General features: G+C 41.9%; 2 protein-coding genes across 3 annotated transcripts in view; one reads left to right on the top strand and one right to left on the bottom strand.

Moving 5' to 3' along the window:
* Positions 1-979: 979 nt before the first annotated feature.
* The window catches only part of ppm1kb (protein phosphatase, Mg2+/Mn2+ dependent 1Kb), a 25,717-nt gene continuing 12,198 nt past the window's right edge, over positions 980-14,498 (bottom strand). Inside the window, exons 1-7 of one of the 2 annotated variants that reach the window (XM_084465173.1) lie at positions 13,254-13,408; positions 9,069-9,596; positions 8,699-8,799; positions 5,717-5,882; positions 5,086-5,230; positions 4,836-4,970; positions 980-3,776 (exon numbers count right to left, since the gene is read on the bottom strand). In XM_084465173.1, coding sequence (XP_084321299.1) covers positions 3,645-3,776; positions 4,836-4,970; positions 5,086-5,230; positions 5,717-5,882; positions 8,699-8,799; positions 9,069-9,596; positions 13,254-13,285 — 1,239 coding nt within the window. In that variant the 5' untranslated portion in view covers positions 13,286-13,408 and the 3' untranslated portion in view covers positions 980-3,644. Of the gene's footprint in view, positions 3,777-4,835; positions 4,971-5,085; positions 5,231-5,716; positions 5,883-8,698; positions 8,800-9,068; positions 9,597-13,253; positions 13,409-14,498 lie in introns of those variants that run through there. The other variant, XM_084465174.1, reaches the window with a different exon arrangement.
* LOC311340278 (putative E3 ubiquitin-protein ligase HERC3) overlaps positions 13,619-14,498 on the top strand; it is a 24,709-nt gene continuing 23,829 nt past the window's right edge. Inside the window, exons 1-3 of the mRNA XM_084465171.1 lie at positions 13,619-13,952; positions 14,191-14,305; positions 14,414-14,490. Coding sequence (XP_084321297.1) covers positions 13,736-13,952; positions 14,191-14,305; positions 14,414-14,490 — 409 coding nt within the window. The 5' untranslated portion in view covers positions 13,619-13,735. The remainder of the gene's footprint in view (positions 13,953-14,190; positions 14,306-14,413; positions 14,491-14,498) is intronic.

Genomic DNA, 14,498 nt, shown 5'->3' with positions numbered 1-14,498 from the left:
CAGTAAATTGGAACATTGCCTTAACACTACAAACATTGGCGTTTCTTAATAAACCTACCTCATAGAAAGGCCTAATTTGTTTTCAAGGAAAGCTAGAATAGCTTTAAATATGCCGTCAAACACATACGGCCTACGAATAAACTGATTTATTTTAATTGATTGGTCCACTGAAAGGGGTAGGGCTAAACAAAAGTTAGAGAAGAGTAAAACAATCATGTGTGGATTTTAAGCCTATGTTTTTTTTTTATTGTGAGAAAGCATTTGTATTTATTTGTAATTTACAGTTTATTTATTAGATAATTTACCCAGCAAGTCTATGGGACCCAGACGAATCTTACAGTATTAAACTTTTTCACTAAAAGAAGGACAGAAGACTGCATTTAAAGAATTTGTTGAGAAGAAATATGATTTTGTCACTCAGTGTCACCCGTTTCGTTGCTTTGATTGGTTGTGATCCTATCCAATTGCGTTACAGAGGAATTTTGGTCTGCGCACGTTGGTGACGCCAGCAGTAAATTTAAAATGAATCGAGGTTCCAGACTAATTGCAGTTTGCAATTCGCTAGGCTAGTAAAGTATATTGCCCTTCATAAATAACACATTGCAATGATTGCATTTAAGGTCTCATGACATGCCACCAGGTGTGAGTGTGATTAGCCGTTACGAAAATCTGGCTCTTATGACGTCACAAGTGGGCGGGCCCACCTAGAAGCGTGATGGTGACGGATAGATGAGCAACGTTTGCTACAGTCCACTGGGTAGGCTAGACTGATCTATCCAGCACACATCTAGGTGGACACGCCCACTTGTGATTTCATAAGAGCCAGATTTTCAAAACGGCTTGTAACGGCTAATCACTCACACCTGGTGGCATGTGATGGGACCTTTAAAACCAAAGTGTGGCGCCATCTTGTGGACAACATTAGATCATTCTCGAAGTCAACGGATCCACCACACGTAAATAACTAGTAGAAAATGCGTCAATTTTCATATTTTTATTTTTTAGCTTTCAAAGTATCACAAGGTCAACCACACTCAATCACAATGAATTAATCCAGCAAACATTGTCAGTAGCTAGATAACTGTTGTACAGGAAGGATAAAGGATAGGTCCACATTGCGTCCATCATTTTCCAGCAGTATTTAGGACTATACATAAATAATATTAATTAACTGAGTGAAGGACTGACAGGGGTCCATATTATTGTTTTTTGTCGATATTGGAATGAGGAACATTATATGTACATGAGTTTATGGATACGTTTATGGATGATACACACAAACAATAAAATAAAAAATACTAAACTACAAAATCACTGCAAAAATTTAAATAGGAAGAACATTAAAACACTAAATACATAGTGAACATAGACCGAAGATACATAGTATATTTGACAAATTGATCCCCGTTCAATCAAAACGGTTTACCTTAAAACATCAAAGACCGCATCCTCTCCCTTTTGTTCACATTTCTCATTGGTGCAGATTTTAGTCAAGAGTTGTCAAACATTCATGGGTCAGATATGGCTCTTGGCTATGCAAGTTTACTGAAAAACACAAACGATTGTTATGTTTTGAAGTGTGCTTGCGGTGCCAAAGTGAAAGATGGGCAAGGGGACAGAGCAAATGGCTGATTTGTACAGGGGTGGATATATATGCATGTTGATATATATATATATATATATATATATATATATATATATGCATCATGACGACTGTGTTGGCCTTTCGTACGCACGCAAGCTCAACAGTAAGGGCTGTAATGGTTCAGTTTGATTCCCAGGCTGCTTGGTGCAGAGAAGCTGAGCTGTTTGGTTAGCTCCCAAGGGTTATCCATCAGAATGGTAACCGTTGATCTCACACCCCACACTAGTTTTAATGAAATTTCTTCCTCCCAAATGTATGCTTCTGCTTTTAATATACATGTTGTATATTCTGTGTGGAGTCTTCCATGGCAGAATATTTGCCTTTTTGTCACAAAGAAACCTTTGTTAAGGTGGTATTGCTCAATAGGCCTATTTAGCAATACCTCAATTGAAATTATTTTTTCTGCAAGAACGGAACAACTACAGCTGATATATTGCAATCCTGATAATTTCATTATCATTCTTTTCCAACACCAGTTGAGGAAAACGTGTGTCCACCTGCTCAGACTGTGTGTGATAAACCATTGATTACAGCCATTTCATTTGTATGCTTTTTAAAATGTGACTGTTTAACTATTGATATATGATTGTTATTTTTGCTCTTAAATTTGTATTTTAGGTCATAAAGTGTATAAGGTCAATATGAATCAAATGTAATATTATTGAAAGTGTATTATGACTTCCCAGAACTTGACGAGTGCCGACGAGGACGTGTGAAGACGAAGGCCCTGATGAGAACATCCGTCCCACAGAAGACCAGCGCAGTTGAGGTCAGTTTCTGCATCATCATTTGTGGTGGACATTAGTGCCTGCGATTATCAAATCATTTAAACCATTACACCTCCCATCAGAACACCTGTATTCCCATTTAACTACCAGTGCAAAACAGGTTTAGCATTTTGTAATTGGAAATTCCATGAGGCCTTATAGATTCACAACATTATAAACAGCCTTATATAAAATGTACATAAATAAATTTACAAAAATACACACAAATGTACATTTTTGTACCCGAGCAAAACTTGTATGCAAATGGTATTGCTGGAGGAAAAATTACAGATGTTGTAATTTCATACAACAGAATCTGGATTTTACACCCCTTCTTCAAACTGTTTCACAAGCTTGATTAACTAACACGGCAAAGTAACAACTGTGCTTCAGTAGAACCACGAGAAAGACACGATAGTGTGCTTCTAAAACTTTTTGGTATGGTATTAAAACAAAAAGTAGACCATCTGCTCAGTGTAGCCCAATTTGAACTGAATTCCAACAAATCAGGTGGAATCATTTCCAGTTGAGTTTACTGGAGTTAGGTTAGAAAGCTACACAGCATTTAACCTACCTACGCATCAGTACCCAGTCCATTTCTAGAATGTTCTGGCCTAAATACTGACCACGGGTCCTAAAGTGACGGACTGTACACGCTCAAAGAAGGGGTCAAATACACATATATGTGTTTTAGAAGATGCACCTGCGAACCATACCCACGCTACCATTTAAAAAAATATATAAAGTGCAATATTGTGGAACAAAGACACAAACGTTTTTGGTGGCATGTCTTTGTGCCTATATTGTCCAAATATTTAATAGCCAACACTAAAACAGGGCAGCGCAATTGTCCAGTGACATGAATGACCTGCTGGCCATTCGAACAGACCTCTCCACCATTCAATGGTGGTCTCAACCAAAATAAAAGTAATGAATCGGACGTTTTTAAGTTAGTGCACCTCTCGTTTAACACCAAGGCTAATAATAATGATGATTATTATTATTAGTACCATGGTCCATGCCAGAAGCATGCTGTATTCCTAAGGCAACATCTGTGCTTCCGGCACACCCTCTCTCTCAATCACTGTCCGTTATATACAGTATATGTGGGAGGAGTGGGGGGGGAAACTATTGCACTGTGTTTACCATCCACATGGCCGTTCCGATTGGACTAGGCAGGGGCTGGGGACTTGGGGTGGGGGTCTGGGCAGTCAGAACAGGGGGTCGGGGGTCTAGGCCCAGCGGCCGCTGGACACAAAGCTGCGGCTGAAGGAGAAGCTGGCGTCGGAGCCCTTATGCTTCCCCCAAGCGCCGAACGGCACCACAATGATGGTGCTGTTGTCCTCTGAGCCGTACTGCAAAGACTGCCGGGGACAGAGAAAGGACATGCAATAGTGGGATGAATAAATGAGCTTAACACACAGTGTCTAACCAAGTCATACGACTAATAATAATATTAAGTGTTACATTATCGACCCTTCCGAGGTCAGCTCTAAATAACTCATGGATATTCCCATTTGGTCAATAAGCAGACACATTTAATCAAAGTGACTTCCCAGTGAATTGTTTCACTGTGCAGTTGTCTACTGTAACTGGAGTCTGGGGAGAAGAGGAGGCCTACCTGGTCCTGAGGACACTAATGCCGCTTTTCCACCGACAGTATCAGCTCGACTCGACTCAACTCGCCTTGACTCGGTTCCAGGTGCGTTTCCATCTAAAAAAGTACCTCTTCAATGTGGGCGGGTCGTAGAAAAGAACCTCTCCACCATGGGCGGGTCGTTTTAATCACGGGAGACGTGATTCCCGGGAAATCTGAATCTGATCAAGACTATTTCCTGATTCCCGGGAAAGGTTATGATGAGAAATAAAATAAAATAAAAAGCGCAATGACTGCGCGTCTATTGTTGTCATACGGTAATGTTGATGGAGGCGAAACTCGCGCCCTAGGAAAGGAACGACACTAAAACTAAACAGTGAAACGCTGATCCTCCGGAGCCGGTCCGTGGACTCCAGCCACGCCGAACACACACAACCACGCCCGACACACACAACCACGCGCAGCCTAACTCTAGCCCCGGGAAAGGAGCGACACACACGGCGAAACGCTGATCAGTGTCCCCCTCGGGAGTGGGTTCATGGACTCCAACCACGCCGGACACAACTTAACTTTGAGTGATTATTCCCATTTACAGCCGCTGGCCAATCAGTTACCAGCAGCCTGTTTACGTCACACAAAAGTACCTACTCCGCTCGCTTGGAACCTCGACGGAGGTAGTACTTAAAAAAAAATCCCCGGTACTAGGTACCAGGTACTTTTTTTGCCAATGGAAACGCAAAAAAGGCGTGGCGAGTCGAGTCGAGTCAAGCTGGTACTGGCGGTGGAAAAGTGGCATATGGTAGGAGTCTGAGGAGAGGAGGCCTACCTGGTCTGAGATCCTAAAGGCAGCCTCTTTAGGATTATGGCACTGGTTGATGACGTCACAGATCTCCTGGCTGTTCATGCTGAAGTTAATTCCATCCGTTGTCAGCGCCAGGAAGGCATCGTGGACGTGGTGAAGCTGAACAAACCCAGAAACAAACCCAAATCAGATATTTATCATAACTAATTGCCATCCCAATGTATGTGGCAGCCAGCCATGGCCATTCAGTGTATCCCTTCATTGAGCCCCTTACCTTGATTCTCCGGGTTTCGGGCTGAGCGATGACACCCATGTTCTTGAGGTCGAAGTCCCCGATGCTGCGCGTCATGGCCAGCCTGCCGTTGACGTTGGGCTGCCCCAGGCTGTTCCACGTCACAAACCCTCCGCTCTTCTTTATCCTTGGAGAGCACAGAGAGAAAGACTAATGACCTTCCGCTGAAGCAGGGCCAACCAGTATATCTGTGCCGCCCTTTAAATCCCGGCTCCAGTCTCGAAGGGCTTTCACGGGACACATTACACGACAATCCTCTCAAAAAAAAAACAAGGGGAAAAAACTCTTCCCCAAAAGGGAAGTCACATTGAGAGGCAACACAGTAGAGGGATCTCTCCTTCCAGGGACAGCTAGCAATGCAATAGGTGCAGAACAGGCAGACATATTAGTAGCACATGGCACTATTCAGTCATTTCGCAGATGTCTTCATCCACTTCAGATACAGGTGATCAAGGAGCAAGTAAGCAGTTAGAACTACAGGTTTGCTGTGATCAAACCCTGAGCCCTTTGGCTGGGAGTCCAAAACAATCTTGTCGTCCATTTCACCAAGTCCCACCCACTCACGAGCCAGAGCCCAACCCCAGCCTGAGCAAAGCACAGACGGTGCACATACCTCTCCTTCTCGTCCTTCCTGTCGGGGTGGTGGTCGTCGGTGAGTTTTAGAGCCTTGCCCTTGCGGCACAGCATGGCCCGGCTGTCCCCCACGCTGGCCACTACCAGCTCTATGCCGTCCCGCAGCAGAGCCACGGTTGCCGTGGAGCCCGCATTCGCCCCGGATGCTGCCGGAGATATGAACGCACTGTTGTTTAGTCACTCCGGTCACGCCGTTCACACTGACACGTGCACACACGCGCGCCCACACACACTTTTACCACGTACGAAAAAAACATGCACATACATAAAGAAAGTGAAAGACTACGTACAAGCCAAATAATAATAACGCTGTTTTTTTTTAACGTATGAAACTCAACATTTGAACTTCACCAACAGACGCAAGACACATGTCAGACATGCAGGTCAAAAGGTCATGGTACAAGTTGAGGGCAGGACCAAGTTGGTTTTCTTTACAGCTGAATACATGGATTATTGCTGATTATGGGTTATTAGTGTGATGGCCCATGTATACTTTATGGTCAGGGTGTGCAGAAGTCTATTGCCAGAGGGTTACATTGTTAGTTAACAGGGACAAAATGGCTTTGTTTTTTTTACCACTCCAAACGTGGGTTTGTAAAAGTGTTTTGTATCCTAGTGTATACAGTTGAATGTATACAAACAAATATTACAATTGTACTGCTAATGCAGTACCATTAGCAGATCCATGCACTTTTTCTGATTTAGCATACTTTTCCAGCAAACATCAATAATTGGCCACTTTTCTTGCATTTTAATTCCAATTTCATCAAATTGTGGGTGGTGTACCACACAATGTCTGTTGAAATTGGGACAAGGTAGAAAGCTGGTGTCAATCGCACGAGAGAAGTCGGTACATCTCTGGTAAGCTTACAACCAGCAACAATGATCCTATCGTTATGAAATACCGTTTAAGGCAACGGACCAAATTTGAACCAAGATGTTATTGTGAACACATACTTATAAGTTGATTCCACCCCTAAAGCCAAATGGCTCTGTTCCAGAAGAGAACCATCCGAAAATACATACAATTTGTTAATTGTTCACCATTTATTTTTACACATGCATTCATTGAGTTCAAAAGAACAATGAATAGCAGATGTTTATACATGCATTTTAGTTTCTGTTGCAACGAGACAACATTGAAAATGTATATTCTTTCTTATAAGGTGAAATAGAGGTCACTGAATGAAATGTAGAAATACATGCAATGCCCAAAACATGCAGATTTCATGATTGTGTTATTGTATTTACACAAGTAACACTGCACCCTTCGTCATATCTACACTGTGCCTGCATTCTCACCCCACTGTGTTACAAACTATACTGTTGACGCCATAGCAATAGTGCCCACTAGCCAACACCTGTGAGGCTAAACCTTCTCTTTAGGGGAAACCAAGAACCATGAATGAATAATGTTATAAAGGAACCATCACGGCTTATTAATATGAACATCAAAGGCCTGCATTAACAACAAACTATAGATAGAACTAATGTTTGTTGTTCAGCAGAGACATGATCATATATTGTCAGGGAAAAATATTTAAATTACCGTTGGGCTATATAAATACACAAATAAAGGATGTATGTGTCTGGTAGTTAGGATTTGTTTTGTCGCTGCTTTTATAACTACCAGAAAATTGCATTTTACAACACGTGATTTTCAACAATAATGTATATTGCTTTTCACTGTATATGCAAATATACAGGTTGGAGGGATGAACTGTGCACAGAAAACCCAAATAGAGTGAGGAGTGACATTTCTACTGACATTTCTACTTCTACTTACTGCTAATGCAGTCATCTAGGTCAGTTGTTAGTGCTTTGTAATCACAAATCATGTTCACTAGGAAAGTGCAGGGTTTGCAGTGATCTTGGCTTCTTTATTTCCCCTTAAGAAAAGCAGCATCAGGGACCCATGTCAAGAAGTTAGAAGTTAGTTTTTTGTTTAATCTAAAGGTTTATTTATCACCAGAACCTAATAATCACGCTTTCGGGAACAGGGGATATGCCTTTCCATCTTTGATTATTGTTGAGCCATTCATCGATAGCAGCAATCTGTCTTATGAAATGAACGTAGATTTGAGAAATAACGGCCATTAACCACAAGGTAAAGTGAAGGTAAAGTGACTACCGTGACATTACGCAAAATCGAACACACCAACGTGACGAAGCACTGTATGGTAAGCGGCTGAGCATATATTTTGAGAGAGAGCGAGAGATAGAGACAGAGAGGAGCGAGAGAAAGATGAAGAACCTTCCGGTATTCCAGGATATAGAACCAGCTGGACTCTCCTTCTATCTAGCCTCTGGCCATCCACATTGGTGCCAAGGGCCTCCAGCTCTTAGCTGGTTCAGCAGCTGCCATAGATGACATGAATACACACACACACACACACACACATACACACACAGGCATATTGGGACATTTCACACAGCATGGCCTACTTGGTCGCCATGAGAACGGAGCGCTATACGTACACAAAGGCATACTAGGTCAAGACATACCTTAATCAGAAAATATTGCAGTTGAGATCATTAGCTCTATGAAGGGGAGAATAGAGGGATTGGCTTGATGCTTGTGTTGAGAGCATATTACACTGATTAAGGCAATGTTTACGCATGAAGCATGAATATTTCAATGCCGGTGTTTAACGCAATGGGTGCAGCCTTAGGCATCTCTGCTTTAGTACAAGAAAGATTCAGAATAAAAATAATACCTTTGTGTACTCAAGGCTGGTTTAGTAAACACAGGGCATTAGTTCGAATAAGTCAAATGTTTATAGCATAAGACATTATGAAGATTCAAATCCTAGCGTGCCAGTTTCAAAGGACAAGACCGTGTCATTATCTTAAAAAACTCCCTTAAGAGAATCCTACAGTTTAAAGAATTGTTTTTTTGGACGATTTAAATGAAACTTTTTTTGGATAAGTATATGTTACGTTGAAGTGTGAAGTGACCTACCACTTGGAGAGAGATGCAAATGCTTCTGCAGAGCCTTGTCTACTTCCAGGAAGGCTCTGGTCAGAACCAACTCCAGGTTGTTCTCCTGCACCACAAGGTCCCTACAACCACAACCAGAGACAGACAACACCACCATCCCATCAGTCTGTCGGTATGAATGCTCCAAGTCGGATTCGCACATGTGTCTAGTACAAGTTTAAAGAATACATTATGAAACCAATACTACACTACATTATATATAGTACATTATACATGCAACACAGACAACTATTCAAAGGGGGTTTCCAATTTATTTTGACAGTTGGTGTAACCACACCACGGCATGTATTCTTCTAAGGCACACAGATTCTCCCAACGTTTTTTTCCTTACTTGATGTACTTCTCCATGTATTTGTCACAGAAGTCGGCCGCCTCCGGCCCGCCATGGCCGTCAAACACGGCAAAGTAAATTATGTTGTTGGTCATCTGGGAGAGCTGGAAGCGGTCCTCGTTCTCCTTGCGCTGGCCGATGAGGGAGGCCGTGCCCACCTTGGACAGGCTGACCTTGGGGATGATCTTGCCGTAGCGGATGCTGGAGGGCAGCAGGATAGGCTCGTCGATGCGGTTGTCCCAGATGCCAAAGGAGTCCCAGGTGGTGGGGCTGCCGCTGCTGTCCGGGTCGAAGCGGGTGTTGCTGGGGTGCCGGCCAGAGGTGTGCAGGGGTCTGTGGGAGATGGCGGACCGCAGCAGGGCGGCCTGGAAGACGGCGAACCGAGGAGTACCGGCGTGTCGTAGCAGACCCCTGCAGCCCGTCTGGGGCCCGCGGCACCGTGCGAGGCGCACAAGAGAGGCTGCTGACATCACAGTGACAGCCGAGGACTGGAGCACACTCTGTGGGAGAAGGATCTGCCGGATTACACTGGAAAAAAAATAACAAAATCATGAGAAATTATTCAAAAAAAAAAAAACACTATTTGATAACGATGCTTTGTTCACAAACAGCAATGTATTGGAATGGCTTCATCGTGGGAGAAGGATAGGCTGGCTGAACACAAGAACGTTTTTTATTACGATTTAGAAAATAATAAAGATAAACAACTAACTTAATGGTTGCGGTCTAACAGTCTTTTTAGCTTAGGAAAGTTCCTGACTGAGTGAAATGACCAGGAAGTATCTAAGTGGCAGACATGATGTCAATAGTAGCGATACCATTTTCAGTTTCTCTCTTCTACGTTGTGCCCATTTCATAAAGAGTAGAACTGTCTGTGCAAACAACGTTTTGATTTCGTTCCATTTACATTTTGGGAAGTTAGCAGACGCTTTAATCCAAAGTCGTGAACACACCTCGCTGGCACCGCAAGGTGTGTAGGAAACCTGCTGAATGACTTTAATCCTCTGAATAGAAAACATATTTTGAGGAAAGGGTGGATCATAAGCTCTGTCTTTTCACAATTATTATTGGAAAATTCCTCTTGAGAAAGGAAGAGACTTTAGTTTACTTGTTCAATAACTAATATAGGCTATCACCCTTTTGTGGAAAGTTGGTATCTAAAACAAAACTGTTGCGAAACAACTGCACACCTTCATGTTATCAAAAGCAACCTATATTCACGGGCCGATGTGCAATTTAACATTCGGTTATAGCACCGACTGCTATCAAGATAAATTATCAATACAATACCGATGTGCCGAATTGCTTATTACGAATAAGAGAGCGCACTGCGAGTGAGTGAGAGGAGGCGCGGCTATGTGGGCACTGTAGCACTGTGTGTGTCTGTTTACTCGCTATCAGAAGGAAGAGAGAAGGAGAAAGCACAGCTGGTACTGGTGTATCGATAATGCGGAGAATGATTATTGAAACCGTTTAAAAAAAATCAGTATCGATATGTATCGAAACTAGAGCTGGGCAAGTTAACACGTTACCACACGTTAACGCAATCTTATTTTAACACGATTAATGCAAATTGACGCACACACTTTTTTTTTTCCACTTTGATTTTGAAAGGTTTTGCCCACAGAATGTCAACATTCATATCAGAAATCTTTTTTGTTTTTAGTTCTACTTACTTTACATTAAATGACACTTGAAGTAAGTGACTGCCTGATTACAATTGCAGTAAGTGACAGCCTGTTTACAATTCCCAAATCTGTGGTGCTACTTATTTGAATTTAACTACACTTGTAGTAACTGTTGGTTTACAATTGTACTAATTAACTGCCTGTTTACAATTCCCAAATCTGTGGTGTTCCGTAAGTTTCATATTCAACCCACACTGAGTGAGATAATAAAACTCCCTCAAGATCACTTGGTCTAGTTTTTGCTTATTAAGTACATTTGGTATGAATGATAATGTGTCATTCCATTTGATTTGATAATCTCATTTAACTTCAATTGGGAGTGGATTTTAAATATAATTTTAAAAGTGTGATTAATCGCAAGTTAACTCACCAATACTATGCGATTAATCGCAATAAAAACTTTTAATCGTTGCCCAGCCCTAAACAAATGGATATTTTTGACAACAGTAGCCTCAACTACTTTATATTATAACAACCAGCAAATGCAGTCATATCGTTGAGTTGTGAACGTCTTTTTTAGATATCTTCCCCTCGATGTTCAGTGAAAGGTGAAATAATAGGCAGGAGGCAGAGAGCTACATTCAGATGGGAGTCTAGGTGCGCTCTGTTTGTAGCGTCATATCAGATCTCTAGAATCTGCCCCATACATTAGACATTTAGACGTACATTTATAGATGTTTCCTGTGGAGCAGAATGTCCATCTGATTAGCCCTGTAATCAGTACAAGTGACGAATGAAATTTAAAACCAGTTTGTCTAGTCTTTTCTATGGATCTGATCCACATCTCAGTTCTCCATACACCTGCTCACCAAAACTTTCCGTTCCATAAGAGTAGTTAAGGTTATGGATATGATAAGAATTGTGATTGTGATCACTATAAGATAAAATTATAATATTAAACGGAACATGATGCTGTGAAATTGTTGCACCAATCACAGACAGTGATTGAGTACTATTAAAAAAAGTTTCTTTGATGAAGACATTGCTATAAAATATTATTTCTATTTTTTAAAAATAAAATGCTTTGCTTGTATATTGGCAATCTAGAATAACCATGATTGGACAATAGACCTCTGAAGAATAAGTCCCGCCTCCGAGGCTCCGGTTCCCTCGGTCAAATGTCTATGGGAAATAACATGGGTTTTTTGAATGATCGTACATAACAAACTCTGTAGGTGGCGAAGAAGTAAAAGCTGCATAACGTTTTGAACTACACACTTTTACCATCTAGTTTCGACTGGCTTTTTGGATTGTCGGTGCCATTAAAGTAGTAAACGATTAAATGCTATTTTAACAGCACCGAAAATCCAAAAAGCCAGTCGAAACTAGATGGAAAAAGTGTGTAGTTCAAAACGTGACGCAGCTTTTACTTCTTCGCCACCTACAGAGTTTGTTATGTATGATCATTCAAAAACCCCATGTTATTTCCCATAGACATTTGACCGAGGGAACCGGGAGCCTCAGAGGCGGGACTTATGCCGCTTTTCCACCGACAGTACCAGCTCGAATCGCCTTGCCTTTTTTTGCGTTTCCATTGCCAAAAAACGTACCTGGTAGTACATACTTACATGTTTATTTTTGTTCTGAGGTTTGCTTAGAGCATTTGACTACTAAATAACCTTAACTTTGTAAATGAGCTCAGAAAAAGGTCTTAATTATTTTTCATTGTTAATGTTTGCCTTCTAGACTAGTTAGGTGAATGGATGTAGCCTATTAATGTATGCTTGAGCCTATTATCAGTGGAATATTAATGCATAAAATAAATGTGCGCGCTGTGAACACATTAACACCGCATTGTGGCCAGCCACCTCTAGATATCCATTTGCCACACCATTTGTTACACATTTCTAGAACCGCCCCTGCTCCCTGACATTTCACATAACCATACATCAGCAAGATGTACTGATTACCCAACGTGGTTTGAGTTACTGAAACACTAACGTTACACTTAGGTGCAAGTCCATATTTAAGAAATGATTTAAAAGAACTGCCCCAGGTAAGTGCATTCCAGGCGAATGTGCCACATCAGCCCACACCCCATATCACAACCTCAACGGTGACCATGTAGAAATACAAAACACGGCCATACAGCGGAATGCGTGCATTAACCGTATCCAGTTATTGCCCTTGCACCCGTTGACCTTAACTATGAACCTTTCTGATACTAAAGGGTAAATAACGTACAGATGATGCAACTCATCTTGCGTCAGCTCACAGGCGTTTAACGAGCTAACACGGGCTAGCGAACATACGGGTTCAGTGGTTCAGTGGTTTAGCTGAAACAAATGGGATCTTTGTTTGATTTATATTAGACGCAGCGAAAAAATAATTCACTGCTACAAATTAAAAAACAAACCGTTGCAGGGCAAAGCCATTTCATTGTACGCCAATGTAATGTTTAGGTGAGGTTGACCCAGTTGCTATGTTAGCAATACACAGTGTGTGTAAACCGAGTTCATACGACATTTCTCTCTTTTGTTGCCAATAAAACTCCTACCTTGTAGGGCTGCGGACGGGAATCCCCAGCATATACCGTTCAATTCAGATTAATGGCACGTCCGCCTATATAGATAACACCGCCGTGGTCCAGTGTTATCAAACAAGGTCTCGCTTCTCGACGGCGCGAATCACATCGACTGGAATAACTACGCCTCGCCCACTGTCCGATGATTGGTCATACAGATTGTATGCGTCAGAGCTCTGTGCTGGCATGCACTTGATGGGTGTCAAGCATGGACCTATAAAGAAAGGTGACAAGTGCTAACTAGACACACACACACACGCACACGCACACGCACACGCACACGCACACGCACACGCACACCTCTTAATTCAGGAGAAACGATAATGTTCAGCAGCACTAAGTTTCATTTTCGATTCTGGCTCAGGTGTTGAGTTTGATCGGAATATAAGCAAAGGGGACCCAATATAAGCATGAGCTGAGCTTCGCTGTGACGGTGGACACATCGAGGAGCCAGAATGTTTTCATGGGGAGAAATTAATTTTGCAAAGACAGATGATTTGGCGGAAAACCGATACTCAGAGAATGACATTCAGTTCATAACAACGACCAAACCAATAATAACGAGTTTCTCTGCTACATATTCAACGGTAGCGTTTACAAAAAGTGATGGAAGGGCATATTTTCTTCGGCGGCAAAGGAACCAAGATGGACATGTGAGGTTCGGTAAAACCAGTGAGTAAATATAGCATCAAGTAGTCCATCTGGATATATTGTTCTCTCTTGAACAGTGGCGTGTCTAGACTCATTTAGTTGGGGTGGAACAGGAGGCGCACAGAATAACGCAGGGTAACACCGGCCCCAAAACAGCGACTAGGAGAACAAAAAAGTTTACAATAAAAAATATGTTAAGGTAATTATGTCAAGTTAAACACAACCGTTGTCCTTGACATGTCCCTGCTCCTTTTTCTAGAGAGTATCAAGTGTAAAGACGTCGTAGCTTCCAGTTCAGGAGACTCTAGTCTTCTCCTGCTGTCCCGGGATGGCTCTGTCTTCTGTGTGGACCTCAATGCACCCGCCATTCCAAGGTGATGTCTTCGTCGTCGTATTGTCATTGTTTTGATAATATGGGAAAGGTTTGTCTACGACGTTTTAAAGATATTCAATATGTGTTTGCTTGTTTCACTGTGATTCAGATCGCTCCAAAACTTCATTAAAAAAAGGATCATTCAGGTCGCATGTGGAGACCAACATTCCATCGTTTTAACTGAAGGTAGTCTA

This window comes from Micromesistius poutassou, assembly GCF_964030765.1.
Source record: "Micromesistius poutassou genome assembly, chromosome: 3".
In the NCBI taxonomy this organism is placed as follows: Eukaryota; Metazoa; Chordata; class Actinopteri; order Gadiformes; family Gadidae; genus Micromesistius; species Micromesistius poutassou.
This window is presented reverse-complemented; position numbering and strand designations above follow the sequence as displayed.